The sequence below is a fragment of the Heteronotia binoei genome, chromosome 11, assembly GCF_032191835.1.
Source record: "Heteronotia binoei isolate CCM8104 ecotype False Entrance Well chromosome 11, APGP_CSIRO_Hbin_v1, whole genome shotgun sequence".
NCBI classification, from domain to species: domain Eukaryota; kingdom Metazoa; phylum Chordata; class Lepidosauria; order Squamata; family Gekkonidae; genus Heteronotia; species Heteronotia binoei.
The window spans coordinates 52704140-52718541 of NC_083233.1; the positions used below are offsets into that span (position 1 = coordinate 52704140).

General features: G+C 46.3%; 1 protein-coding gene across 1 annotated transcript in view; it reads left to right on the forward strand.

Annotated features, from left to right (window-relative positions):
• The window catches only part of POLE (DNA polymerase epsilon, catalytic subunit), a 58628-nt gene extending 48702 nt beyond the window's left edge, over positions 1-9926 (forward strand). The window contains exons 38-49 of the mRNA XM_060250191.1: positions 510-730; positions 2445-2646; positions 2815-2988; positions 3930-4055; positions 4986-5118; positions 5327-5507; positions 5797-5928; positions 6452-6645; positions 6856-7056; positions 8294-8419; positions 9187-9276; positions 9410-9926. Of these exons, the coding sequence (XP_060106174.1) occupies positions 510-730; positions 2445-2646; positions 2815-2988; positions 3930-4055; positions 4986-5118; positions 5327-5507; positions 5797-5928; positions 6452-6645; positions 6856-7056; positions 8294-8419; positions 9187-9276; positions 9410-9520 (1891 nt within the window). The 3' untranslated portion in view covers positions 9521-9926. The remainder of the gene's footprint in view (positions 1-509; positions 731-2444; positions 2647-2814; positions 2989-3929; positions 4056-4985; positions 5119-5326; positions 5508-5796; positions 5929-6451; positions 6646-6855; positions 7057-8293; positions 8420-9186; positions 9277-9409) is intronic.
• Positions 9927-14402: the final 4476 nt, after the last annotated feature.

Here is a 14402-nt window from a genome sequence, read left to right on the forward strand (position 1 = left end):
AATGCTAAATTTTAGAACATGAATAATAATTCTGCTATTTCTTCAGCTACACTAAAGAAGTGTCTTGTTAAGCATCAGTCCTGAACTTTTTGTGCAATAACTGACCAACAGCTGAGCCTTACATCAGTTACAGAACTTATGAATACATAAATTAACATGCATACAAATGACTAAAATCATGAATACATGATGCCATAGCCTCTGAAGGAAGTAAGCTCTGACTTATAAAAGCTTATGCTGAAATAAATGTTGTTAGTCTTTAAGGCACCATTGGACTGTTTTTGTTTTGTTCCTTTGGGCAATCCAGGGAATTCTTATTCCCTGCTAATCATAGGAGCTGGTTGCACACCTGTTATCTCATTGTGCTTCAGGCCATGTGGGTTTCCAGAGCTTGAATGAGAAACCCAACAATGAAGCCTAAACAAATAGCTAGGCTAGGTTTCTTTCTGTAGTCTTATTCCTGCTTTCTGCTGATTTTTCCGTGTTCTCCCCTGCACACCTCTGCCTAGATATTATCACATTCCTATTGGGAACCTTCCTGATGACATTTCCACCTTCGGCACAGACCTGTTCTTCTCCCGCCACCTCCACCACCACAACCATCTTCTGTGGCTTTCTCCAACCTCCCGCCCAGACCTGGGGGGTAGAGAGGCAGATGACAGTCGCCTGGTCATGGAGTTTGATGAGAAGGTCTCTGTAGAGATCAATCATCCAGGCTGCTATTCCACTGGTGAGTAGCCTGGTCATGGAGTTTGATGAGGGGGTCTCTGTAGAGATCAATCACCTGGGCTGCTATTCCACAGGTGAGTAATGGGAGAAAAGGAAGCCCTTGTATGTAATGGAACTACTAACTCAGACTGCAGTGGGAACAGTTTCTCCTGAAGAAAAATGTCCAAATATTGTGCAACTTCAAAGTATCAAAATTCTGGCCCATTTCACTATTTTTGATGGTCTGAACAAGTTGTTTGGTGCCCAGTCCCACACCACACTATGCTTCAGAGGAAAATCCATCTGATTCAGGAGTAACCTTAAGTGAGCCTAAAACACTACCACCCACTCACTTCCATAAAATCTTGGTAGGACTCATGAACTATCGCTGACTAGTAGAAGGGAGCTGTACTTGAGGGCAGTTGTCTAAAATTTACAGCCTGGAGGCTGAAACAAGCATGCTGTGTGGTCACCATCTATGCCTCACTAGGTAATATTCATAGATGTTTTCTGAAGTTGGTGTAACCTGGATGGCCCAAACTATTTATTATATTCAATTTATGCGTTGTCTATTCCCTCCAATGTAAGGCTCTAGGTGATTTACACCAATAAATCGAAAAGGACAGCTATATTATTTCAGATGGTGTCATATATTTCTTTGCTACCCCACTTTGGACTGTGTCATAAAGTCACAGGGAGGTGAGGAGAGGGCCAAAGCAAAGATGGATGAAAAAAGGAAGGGGGTGCCCGCTGTGATGGAACCATCGCTGTCCTCATCCAAAGGCCTGGCAGAATATTTCTGCCTTACCAGCCCTGTGCAGTTGCATTAAGTCCCACAGGGCCCTGGTGGTGTTTGGCAGAGAGTTTCACTAGGTCAGAGCCAGGGCCAAAAAAACCCTGGCTCCATTTGAGGACAGCTGGATATCTTTAGGGACAGGGACAGTCTCAGAAGCTAAGCAGGGTCCCGGTTAGCTTTTGGATGGGAAACCATCAAGGAAGACGAGTATCACACCACACAGGCAGTGACAAACCACCTCTGAATGTCTCTTGCCTTGAAAACCCTACAGGGTTGCCATAAGTCAGCTGCGATTTGATGGCATTTTCCACCACCAGCATTTTATTAAGTTAGTGAAACGATGTCGGGTTCTCTGTTGCACAGTGCATCAAAGAAAAAGCTGTCTTTTTCAGGGGTAACATTTAGAGTGAATCTGAATCCATGGCCAGATTTCAAAGGCAGTAGTAACTAATGTTTGGTGCAATTTTGTCCAGTTACACTGCATGAGAACTCTTGAGCACCTACCAGTCTTCATGAATTTGTGGGTGGGTGGACAATTGATAGGTCAGGTTTTCCCTTGTCCTTGGTAATTTCCAGTGGTAAAGTTGATAAGTTATGGTAGTCTGGTTTGAAGGAAAATAACATAGCAGCTTCTAGTCATCAGAGTTAACAAGAACAAAAGAAGCAGGTCTGAAGGTGGCACACCGTCTTGCATTTTGGCATCCGTTTACCTAACAAAAGGTAAACCTAGCATTTACCTAGCTAATTTGATAGCTAAAAGTGATGCAAACATTTTTGCTTCACTACAGCTACGGGAAGAGGGGGAGACAATTTTGGCCCTTTTCTCAGCTCTGCCTCCTTAGAAATTAAGAGTGAGATGCACATTTTGCCAGCCAGGGTCATGTAGAGTTGCTGCCATGCCCTCTTGCTCCTGACCCTTTTTTTCCCCCCACTACTGCAGTGTGTGTGGAACTGGATATCCAGAGCCTTGCTGTGAACACCATCCTGCAGTCGCACCACATCAACGACATGGAGGGGGCATCCAGCATGTGCGTTAGCTTCGATGTGATTCAGCAGGCATCGCTGGAGGACATGGTCACAGGGAACCAAGCCAGTATCCCAGCCAGCTATGATGAAACAGCTCTCTGTTCCCACACTTTCAGGTATGGTCTGTGGCTTAGTTTTTTGCAGGGGGCCATCTCAGTTATCAATGATAGAATTAGCAGGGCCACCCTACTGTCTCAAGCTCAAGGCAGTTTGAAAACCAGAAAGGTGTGGCAGCTTCTGGCTCGGTGTGTGTCATACAAAGAGGATTTTGTATGCTTTCACAGGATCCTGAAGAGCATGGTGGTAGGCTGGGTGAAGGAGATCACACAGTACCACAATGTCTATGCTGATAACCAAGTGATTCACTTCTACCGCTGGCTACGCTCACCAACATCATTGCTCTATGACCCTGCACTGCACCGCACACTGCACAACATGATGAAGAAGTTGTTCTTGCAGTGAGTCCTCCCTTGCCTTCCAATGAGTTGTACTTACAGGGGTATGAAGGGGCAAATAAAGTTATGTACTATTTAGCCAAATCTCCTTTTGCTCACGGGCTAGTTAGTAGCATCAAGGCTTTCCAGTAGGGATGGGTATGGACTGATCCACAGACCAAAATTCGCCACCAATGGGGGGTTGGTTCACAGTCTGTTTGCCTGGTTCATCTATTTGCTGCTTTGACAGACCACCCATGGACTGTAATTTTTTTTAGGCAGTCTGCTAGGGCAGTCAGCTCAGGAGGCATTTAAATCCCCATGGATCTCGCAAACTATGAACTGATTCATAAACTGAAAAAATCTGTAGAAATTTTTCCAGTCCATGCCCACCCCTACTTTCAGACCAATATTCTCTTGTACTTTCATCCTGCACATAAGACTAGCTGGTTGGATGAAACTAAAGGTCCAACTACTGCAACTTTCAGTCTTCAACAGATGCCAGCTGGGCTCCTCTGGAGCATGACAAGTCAAGTATGGATGTGGTGGCTTTTCCCTGCTATCATTTTGTATTTTTCTTCTATACAAAAATGTTCCATTTATCTGCATTCTTTATACCAGAGAATTCTGTACATTAAGATGGGTATTTATGGAAGAAGTGTTTGATTCAGATCTTTTTGTTCAGAATCTTCTGCCTGATTCTGATCTTTTAGTTCAGTTGCCACAAGTTCTAGTATTGTGGGAGTTACAGGAGTTTTCAGTTGGCCAGCACAGTGGACAAAGCCAAGAACTCTTTACTCTCCTGTAGCCTCCCAGTTAGCATCACTGTACTCAAAAAGAAAACAATCCCTTCTGCAGATTACGTTGGTCAGTCCAAAGCAAAGAAGTTGGAGGAAGAGCCAAGCCACAAGTTCTAGAAATATATGAGCATGACTCCTGTTTTCACCTCTTGCTTTCTCCCCCAGATTGGTTGCAGAGTTCAAGCGCCTTGGCTCCTCAGTGGTTTATGCCAACTTCAACCGCATAATCTTGTGCACCAAGAAACGCCGCATAGAGGATGCCCTCGCCTATGTAGAGTACATCACCAACAGGTGTGCCTTGTTACGGGCAATGCCATGGGAAGGGATGGCTACAGATCTGAGACTTTTGAACCAGATCAGGAAAACAAAATTCCTGCTGCTTTCTCCAACACCATCCTCTTGAAAAGAAAGCACTCTGGGAATTCAGCACAGCCTGGAATGTGTACTTCTTGAGCCTGAATAGCCTGGCACCCACTTTCCTGCCCTCCAGCATCCTAGACAGATGTAGAAGTGCAGACTGTGGTTCAGGCTGTGCAGTGTACGCCACCCCCATGCCCTGGTATCCAGAATAAATCATGCCAAATGGACAGTTTTATTATTATTGGTATAATGTTGGAAGCATTCTTTCAGTAATTCTTACAATAACCCTTTAAAATTGATCAATATTACTGCTGTATTGCAGACTGAAGGGGGAAGAGTGTTCAGGCTGAGAGAATAGTGGCCTCTTAGACTGGTGATATTTAAAAAGATGATCCGGGGCTTCCATTTTAGTCATGGATGCTACATGAGCTCTTGCATAATTCACTTTTGATTTCTTCAATATGGGACAGGATGTTGACTGATGCACTTTGATATCCAGTAAAGCTGCTGCTTCGTAGGGTGTTGGCTGATGGGCTTTGCTCAGGAAGGGACGGTAGCTCAGTGGTAGAGCATCTGCTTGGTAAGCAGAAGGTCCCAGGTTCAATCCCCGGCATCTCCAACTAAAAAGGGTCCAGGCAAGTAGGCATGAAAAACATCAGCTTGAGACCCTGGAGGAGCCACTGCCAGTCTGAGTAGACAATACTGACTTTGATGGACTGAGGGTCTGATTCAGTATAAGGCAGCTTCGTATGCTCAGTTTATGTTCTCATGATGACATATTTAGCATTAGGAGAAGTCCCTCTTTGTCCCAGCAGGCATACCCTCTGTCTTTTGAAGTAATGGCCATCTTTTCTCTTCCAGCATCCATTCGAAGGAAATCTTCCACTCCTTGACAATCTCCTTCTCGCGCTGCTGGGAGTTCTTGCTCTGGATGGATCCAGCCAACTATGGTGGAATCAAGGGCAAAGTGGCCTCCAGTGTCCCCTGTGGGGAGGTAAGAGGCCCACCAAGAAGGGTGGTTGGCAGGTTTTGAGTCCATGAGATTTACCTGTAGTGACATTCAGGCCTTCCTGCCTGACACTCTTCAGAGACAGAGGAGTTAATCCTTTCAGAGATCAAGAACATGAGTGTGTTTCCAGAGGCTTCAGAATGGGAGAGATAAACATGGGCTACAAGTACTGATTTTAAACCATTTGTTGCAGAAGGAGACGGGCAATAAGGAGGCAGCAGATGAGGAAAGCAGTGAAGGGGAGGAGTTGGATGATGAAGAAGCAGAAGTGGAAGAAGATGGTGTGGAAGAACAGCTAGAAAACAACTGGAACATCATGCAATACTTACCTCAGGCAGCCTCTTGTCAGAATTACTTCCTCATGATTGTGTCTGGTGAGGTTCAAGGCTTCCCACCTCCCTGGGAGAATAATGCCCTATCAGAGTGTTCATAATCTTTATCTGCATCTCAGTTCTACTGCTTGCTCAGCACTTGGAAAAGTCATTCAGATTGCATTTGTCTACCTACTTTTCCATGTGGCCAGTCAAATCCAACAAGGTCTTTTCTCGGATGAAGCCATTGCTTCCCTCTTCCACTCCCAGGAAAGTGGGACCAAAGTCATTGCTTCTCCCATGAAGAGGGATCATTGCATGTCCTCTTACCATTCTTGTGTGTCTTTCCCAGCCTACATTGTTGCTTTGTACCATAGCATGAAGGAGGAAATGCGGCGTAATTCCCCTGGCAACACCCCCATCAAGAGACGAGCAAACAGCCAGATCTCCCAGGAGCCCATGGCAGAGACAGGTGCTATGCCTGGTGAGGACCAGACTGCTTCACTCCCCATACTTTGCATAAACTGTTGTGTAGTGTAGCAAGTGAGAATGCTGAGCTAGAGAGCCCCTGGCTCAGATCCCAGCTTAGCCACAAAGTCGCAGAAGTGCTTAAGGAAACTGGACTTCTTCAGCTGCTTAATCTGCTCCACGTGGATAAGTAATAGCACATAACAGCACTTACCCTTCAGGATCATTGTATGGGCAGCAAATGTTAAGTGTCTTTATCTGGCAAGTCCCCTTTTAAAAAAAATATAAATAACTACTTTTTAAAAGTGTTTTTTTGAGCATGTTGCTCTTTTCCATCTGTTAAATGGGATGATTATTAGCCTGCCTTGCAAGGTGATTGTAAGGTGGAAAGGTTGTGAGGTGGAAGGGATGGCCTTTGCACCCTAGAAATGGCTCAGAAATAAGAATGTGTCATTTGACAATTGGAAGAGGCTTGGGTCTGCCCACCAAGTTACAGCCCATATATGTTTGTCTGTTATGTACTCTGTCCCCACCCTCAGGCATGATCACCTTCTCACAGGAGTATGTTGCCAACGAACTCACCCAGAGCTTCTTCACCATCACCCAGAAGATCCAGAAGAAAGTGAGCGGTTCTCGCCGTACCACAGAGCCTTCAGAGCTGTTTCCAGCCCTGCCTGGCTCATACCTGATATTCAACAACCCAGCACTGGAGTTCATTAAATGTGTCTGTCAGGTAAGAGGAGTTGCCAGGATGTGCTGATCTACAGCCCCTGCTGGCTTGAGCCCAAACCAGGAGAGATGATGGTGGAGGAGAATGCAAGTGAGGTGCCTGTAAGAGTAGGCAAATTATAAAATTCCAGTGAGGAGAAGATGCTAAGGTTCCACACACACACTCACACAAGCTGAATTGCTAGGTGGCTCTTATCTGTTCCTTCTCTCCCAGGTTTTGTCTCTGGACACTAACATCACCAACCAGGTGAGCAAACTGAAGCGGGACCTGCTTCGCTTAATTGAAGTGGGTGAATTCTCAGAAGAGGCCCAGTTTCGGGACCCCTGTCGCTCCTACGTTCTCCCGGAGGTGATCTGCAGGAATTGCAACTTCTGCAGGGACTTGGACCTCTGCAAGGACCCAGCCCTCTCCCAGGTAATGGGTAGCCCATGTGCCACAAGGCTGCCACTGTTGCCTCTTCTCACCAAGCTCCCAACAATGACTCAATACTCCTGGCTTGATGTCTGTCTTTTCAAACCCACTTCCTCATTGGCTGGAGGAATTGATGTCAGCTGCCTGAATGGCTCCTGTGGGGTACTGGATGAAGCTACTTAAAATGACACCCATTTACCCCCCACCTATGCTTTCAGGTTATCGGGAGTGTCCCCTGCCACAGGGCAACTATTGCCTTGGTTCTTTCCGAGATGACTGTCAAAGGGTCTTATCTGTCTTTCATACTGAGACTTGAAGTGGATTGCATGGTGTAAGTCAATGCAATCAGTAAGACAAGACGTAAGCAGTATAATAGGACTGGGATTACAAAAATCTGAAACAAAGCATAAGCGTTAGGGATATTACATTATACCAAAAATGTTATTCTATAAGGAAGCGATAACGCAGTGAGAGCATGTTTTATTCACTTCATTGGTACCCTGCCTTTCTCTCCAGCAGGGACCCAAAGCAGCTTACATCCTCCTCCTCTCCACTATATTCTCACAACAACCTTGTGAGGCATGTTAGGCCAAGAGTGTGTGGCTGGCCCAAGGTCACCACTGGGCATCGGTGAATCAAATGAGAGCCATCTGCAATAGCTCAGTTCTGAAATCCATTCCTTAAGAATGTATTTATATCCCATTTTTCTCCTCAGTGGAGACCCAAAGCAGTTTGCAGCAGCATTTCCTGTCCTCCATTTTATCTTAACAACCCTGTGAGGTAGGTTAGGCTCAAGAGAGTGACTGTCCCACTGACACCCAGATGGACTTCCATGGCAGAGCAGGATGTCCCAGCTCCCATGGCAAACCTGGATGTCCCAGCTCCCAGTCCTCTCAACCATGAGCAGGGAAAAAATATTCCAGCCCAAGAAAACAAGCAGAAGGTGCTGTGAAACAGGCAGGTCTAGAATGGTAGGAGGGAGTGGCACCCCAAAGGGATTTGCACCGGTTCCAGGCAGGGATTTGCAACCTGGAGAAACTGAGAGTAGTAGCCTTCACCAGGGCACCCTCCTCCAGTGGTGGCATGCTTGTTTTCCTTTGCTTAGAGATAACCCTCTGCTTAAAAATGAGTAGTCTAATGTGGGCTCCCTGGATCAAGCCTGATGCCTTCAATAACTTCCAACTTAACTTGCTGTTTGGAAGCCACTCACCTCCATCTCTCTGTGCGTGTTGCCTTCCAGGATGGCTCCGTCCTGCCCAATTGGGAGTGTTCCAATTGTCATGCCCACTACGACTCTGATGCCATAGAGATGGCTCTGGTGGAAGCCTTGCAGAAGAAGATGATGGCCTTTACGCTTCAGGATCTGGTGAGGAGGGATAGCCCAGGTCATGGTAGATTGTAGAGCCTCACAATTTCTCCAGCTGGGCCTGAGAATTATGGGTTAGTTTTAGCTCTCAAGTCCTAAGCACCTAGTACTCAATCACTACTAATAATCCCAACTTCAGTGTGTTTAAGAGAAGTGGTCCTCTTGGAGGGCTTTTAGACCCAACAGCTTATCATGAGGTTAGAACCATTTCTAGGTGATACTTCAGACTGTGCATAGGAAACTAGTCCATTGTGGAGAATGCTAGGTGGGCTTGTTTCTCCCTGAAATTCATCTGTCTCCCTTCATCTGCAAGGAGGTCTCTTATCCTTTTTCTTTTTTAAAAAATAAAGGGGCATTCAGTCATGCAGTTTCACATCTGCAGCCTGAAGTCCTGCAATTGCAAGCAGTTCTGCTATGGGATGAAGTGTTTAACTGTGCTGGGATCTTAAGGTCTTTCATCATCAGTCACGAAAGAGTTGGTGATACAAAGCAAGTTCTCTCTTCCCTTTTCTGTAGAATGTGGCCTGGCTCCCTTGCATCAGCAAATATTTGCTCTGTGGGCTCTTGTAGTAGCACACTTAATTATTCTTGCCATCTGTCACTGGGAGTGGGGAGAGAAGGAGGGTAGCAGCCTTCCAGTCCTTTGGACCATGTGGTTCTATTTGGGGGATAGCTGTTGAGCTTGCGCCAAAAATATAGGGCAGGTGCATTTTTAGGTGACTCCAAGCAAGCATAGACCCTGCTTCCAAGTGCCATTTTTCTTCCAGGTGTGCCAGAAGTGCAAAGGCATTAAGGACACGCACATGTCCATGTACTGCAGCTGCGCTGGGGACTTTGACCTTCTCCTGCCTACCAAGGTATATTTCGGCCACCTCCTTCCATTTCCCTAAGAGCAGCAGTCACATGGGTGTGAGCATCCTTCTTTTCATGCTTAGTTCAAGCCCTTTTTCTAATTCGTTTCTAATTTCCTCTCATCTCCTTCCAACATAGACCTTCATGGAGCATCTGAAGATCTTCCAGAGCATTGCCCAGCACTACAACATGGCCTACTTGCTGGAAACCATTAAATGGCTACTACAGATGAACCCTCAGTTTCTCTGACACCTTGTCAGAGAACCCTCAGTTGGCCTTTCCACCTTGTCAGGCAAAGTAACTGGGCTCACGTTTGCACCCCTAATTGGACAGCCATGGAACTTGAGCTGCTGGTTCAGCTTTGCCCCAGGCCAAAACATGCTTAGAAACTTGGCATTTCTTACATGCTCCAGGGAAACAGACAGTACAAGCAACTGTGAAATGGCTTGGGAAGAAACAGGGAACCAGACTGTGCTAAACCCAGTCCAGACATCCCTCTTGCTGCTTCCAGCCCCCCATTTTTGCTGGGCTCTGGGGAAGGTTCTGCCAGTGGTGGGGGATGAGGAGGGGTGTCTTTCTCCTGCCCAAATTTTATTGTATTTCTGTATTGGGCTTTTAAAAGAAATCATAAATAAACTGGGGGGGGTTCCAACAACTGCCAACATTTTTTCCTGATGAGCACAGTGAGGCCAGCCCTTCCTGTCCTCTTCATTCCTCTGACACCAAGGACTGAAGGCAGCTCGTGACCCTGTTGCCTTCTTATGGAGAATATATAAAACAGTGCTGAGATGGTTATTCTGTCAGATATGGAGCCCTGAGAGTACTTTAGAGTCATAACAATTTGGAGGCTTCCCTTCCTCAGACACATATGCACATTGGGCAGAGAAAGTCCACAAAGCATAGCTTTGTAACTCATGTCAATCTCTCTTTCCCGCCACAGAGCCTTTAGGGGAACAGCTGTGAGATTGTTGGGTTTCTGTGAGACCAGAAGATCTCAGGGTGTCAGTAACAGCTTCCCTCTTTTGAGAAGGCAAGAGCAACTGAAGACTTGTTTCACAATCAGCCTTTTTGTGCTCATCCACATGTAGAGAAGCCTCCCAGGGAAGCTGATCCACCTCTAATGGTGTCAAGGGCCTTTATGGTTATCTAGAAGCTCTGCTTCAGAGGCTCATTTAGTGCATTTCTTTACTCCCACATCACAACACTCCAGTCTTACCATGCCCACATCATCATCCCATCAATTGGGGGAGGGGGCAGCAACATCCTTCCTCGACCCTCAGCGAATGTTGGGAACAGCAAGGCAGTTTCTCTGCTCATGCATTAGTAAAGAAGTCATTAGTGCTCCTAATGGATCCTTGCAAAGTCTGGGCAGATTGGGTCGAAGAGGGGAGGGGGAAGCAAAGCCCCCCACTCGCCTTCTGCAGCACTACCGTTGACCTTCCAGTTGCATTCTGTCTTGGTATTAAGTGGATTACACCAATTACTCGACTGCTGTTACTTGAAGAGAAAGCAGCAGCAGAAAGAAGCGGTCTCACTCATGCATTAGAGCAGATCTGTACAACCTGTGGCTTCAACACATCACATCAGCTACCAAACAGGAGCTTGAGGAATTTCTTGGTCAGTTGTTTGAATAGGTCCACTCAAGCAGGGTACAGTGTGGGGCTAGTGGAGCCTGTTAAAAACTGGCTCCTGGGTCTAAAAAGGCTGGAAATTTGCACAGGCATGTTGATAAAGCTTGCCTTGGAGTCCACCCCCCCCCCCATTTATATCCCACATTTTCTTGTAGCTCAAGGCAGCTTACAAATAATTATTATTTGTAACCATCATTTAAAAGCAACAAAATAGAACCATGAATAACTCTGGCCCCAAGATGCCTGCAGTTTATACCTCAATAAAAGCCCTGGCAAATAAAATGGCCTCACAAAACCTCCTAAAATTCCTAAGATGCCCCTCCCCCCCAGGGAGCCCCTTCCACAAAGTGGGACTTACAAGGGTGAAGGCCCTGATTGATGCCAAGTTATCTACCTTAAGCAGGAGAATAGCCAGTAGGTGGCAATATGAGGGCCATAGCTGGCACACATCGTTGGCATGGGATGAAATGGTCTTTTAGACAAATGGGTCTAAGGCCATGAATGACTTTAATGGTCATACTCAGCATCTTGAATCAGATTTGGAAACAAAATGGCAGCCAGTGTAACTGTTTTAAGATAGTGCCAACCGCAAGGCTACTAAAGCATGGATCAGCATGGCCATGTCAGCTGAGCCTAAGAAAAATAGGAATTGGCAAAGATGTGGTTGACAGAAGGCAATCTTGGCCGCTATGCCAACCTGCTTTTTTAACAGCAAAGTTGGGTTAATGAGCATCCCCAAGCTCTTAAACTGTTCTGCAAATGCCCAACTGCACTCTATCTAGAACATGTGGTTCCAAATCCTGTGGAACATCAGCCTTCCTGACCCTCATCACCTCTGTTTTGTCTGGATAATATTTCAGCTTCTTCTGCCTTAGCCACCTGACCACAGCTTCAAAGCACCAGTTCAGAACCAAGATGGATGCATCTAGAGGCCTGGATAACAAAAGGCAGAGCAGGAGCCATATGCATACTGATGACATACAGCCCCAAAGCTCCAGACAATCTCATTTGACAGTTTAATATAGAAAGGAGCGTGAATGATGGAAGAGAACCCTGTGGGTTCTACTCTACAGAATAAGTCCCACTCTGTTGATTCTGCTCCACCGGTGTAAACTACCCCATCAGAGAGAAAAGACCAAAGCCACTGAAGGGCTATTCTCTCAACATCAGTTCTATATTCTATCCAATGGATAAGAATGGAGTAGTCAACAGGGATGACTGAGGGGCCATGGCTCAGTGGTAGAGCTTATGCTTTGCCTGCAGAAGGTCCCAGGTTCAATCCTCAGCATCTTTGGTTGAAAGGATCAGGTAGTAGGTGATATGAAAGACCTCTACCTAACAACCTGGAAACTTGCTTCCAGTCTGAGTAGACAACACTGACCTGGATGGACCAATGTTCTGAGGTTCATGTGTCTCCTGTCTATTTTTGAACAAAGATCATTCATCAGTTAAAACCATCTCAGTTCTGAACCCAGACCTAAGACCAGATTTAAATGGGCTATGGGCAGATGTGTCATCCAAGAACTACTGGAGCTGTTTCACCTCCACACAATAAGCGCCCACCTCATCCTAGCCAATGAAGGGTTTTCTCCAAGCAGAAGTCTAATTGCTCCCTTCAGGGAGCGGGCCCTCAGTGAGACATTAATGATTTTAACCAATGGCTCCAGTACCTTTTCCCAGCATTCTCCCAAGGTACTCCCTTTCCCGCTTGTATCAGATTTTATGGCTGCTTGACTGCAGGAGCAAGCTCAACAGTGTCTAGTACTCCATTTTCATCACCTTGTACTCCATTAGGACAGTTATGAAGCTGAGCTGACCAGCATTCACCTTGATAAAGAGGGGGAAACCAAACCTTTCCCAAGGGTGCAGAGAAATCTGAATGTAATTGGATTGTGGAAGCAACATGATCCAGTTAATGCTTGGCTTCTTTGGCTGCCTGGCTTTTATTTTTATTTTTTTCTGAGAATGCAGTAGGAGATGCCAGCAAGGCTGTATGACGTGCCCTATATAGATGGAGAAATATTCCTCTTTCTCCTCTTCAGAGGGCAGGTGATTTTCCAGAAAATAAGACCGGGGTGCTATTTTTTCCCTGCCTTTGGTTATCTGCGTAGGCTGCTGCTTGTGTTGTTTCTCTTCAGCTGCTGAGTTGAGGCCTACAAGAAGGCTGTGTGCCACCCCAGGACAGCACCAGCAGCATCACCACTATTTTATTTAGTTTTCAAAGGCAAAACCAGAGTAACCAGAACCTGTCTTGCCTCTGAGGAGGGTGTAAGAAAGGGAAATTTCAGTAGTCACAACTTTTCTCACCTCTTCACAAGTTGCTGGGGTTGAGAGATGCAATGACATGAAGGCCTTTGCTTGGCTAAGAAAACAATGCAATGGCAGAGTAGACTAAGAGCCCTTGACCTTCTATCATCCAGAATTCCCTCTTCTGAGTAATTGTCAAAAGTACAGGAACTGGGCTTCCCTTTCACTTGATGGCCAAGAGCCTGCCTGGTAAGCAGACTAAGAGCAGGACCCTGATGCTAAAAAGGTCAAGGGTTCTTAGTCTACGCTGCCACTGCATTCTGTTTTCATAGCCAAGCAAGGGCCTTCATCATTGCGTCTTTCAACCCCAGTGGCTTGCAAATTTCTTTGTGGCCCTAGCAGGTAGAGTTCTTGCAACTCTATGGTCTCTTCTTTCCCAAAGACCTTAGAGTTTGATTGTGTTGGGAGAGGTCCTCTTGCTGCATCTCCTGAGGCATCATTGCTTCCTTCAAGCTGCTTCCGTTCATCTGTCAGGCTCAGAAGTAGACCTCTCCTAGTTGGTGATGCACCTAGTAGGGGCATGAAAGGAATTCTGTCTGAGGCAAACTCCACTCATGAGTAGTGGGAGCTGGTAATGTGCTGGGATTTCTCTGGAGGGGGAAGAGCTGGACAATCAGATTAGGAACATCAATCGGCCTGCTCGCCTTCCTCAATTACCTCCAAATGCTTTTCTAATTGACTTAGCCCACTCAGCGAGCACTTAGCAGCAGCAGGGCTGTGCAGCCATCCACAGGACATGCAAGCAAGCATGGCAAGGGGGGGTAAGGATTGTGGTACTCCGGGGGGGGGGGGGTGCGGAATTCCAAAATGAAGAAAGAGGGCAAGCAACTAGCAAATGTTCTCCATAGTTTAAATGTGAACAAGAGACTTCTGGCCCCTAAAACATTATGAAGGGAAGTTTGGCAGGAGTAGAGAAACCCTGCACCAGTTGAAGGTCTGAAATGCAGTGAAAGGTTCCTGAGTCCCACCTGCTTCTCCATCATGCCACCCTGCCCGGACCTTTATCCTAGGAATGCCCGAAGGCCAGCCTATACATTATCCTCACCACTTACCAGGTGTATTCAGTACAATCCCCCCACCCTTGCCAGGTATTGCCACTGAGGAGCAACAGAAGCAGAGATGCTTGCTGAGTGATCACTGGACTGCACTAATCCCCTAAACATCTGGGCACCTGGGACAGTTTTATCCTGAAC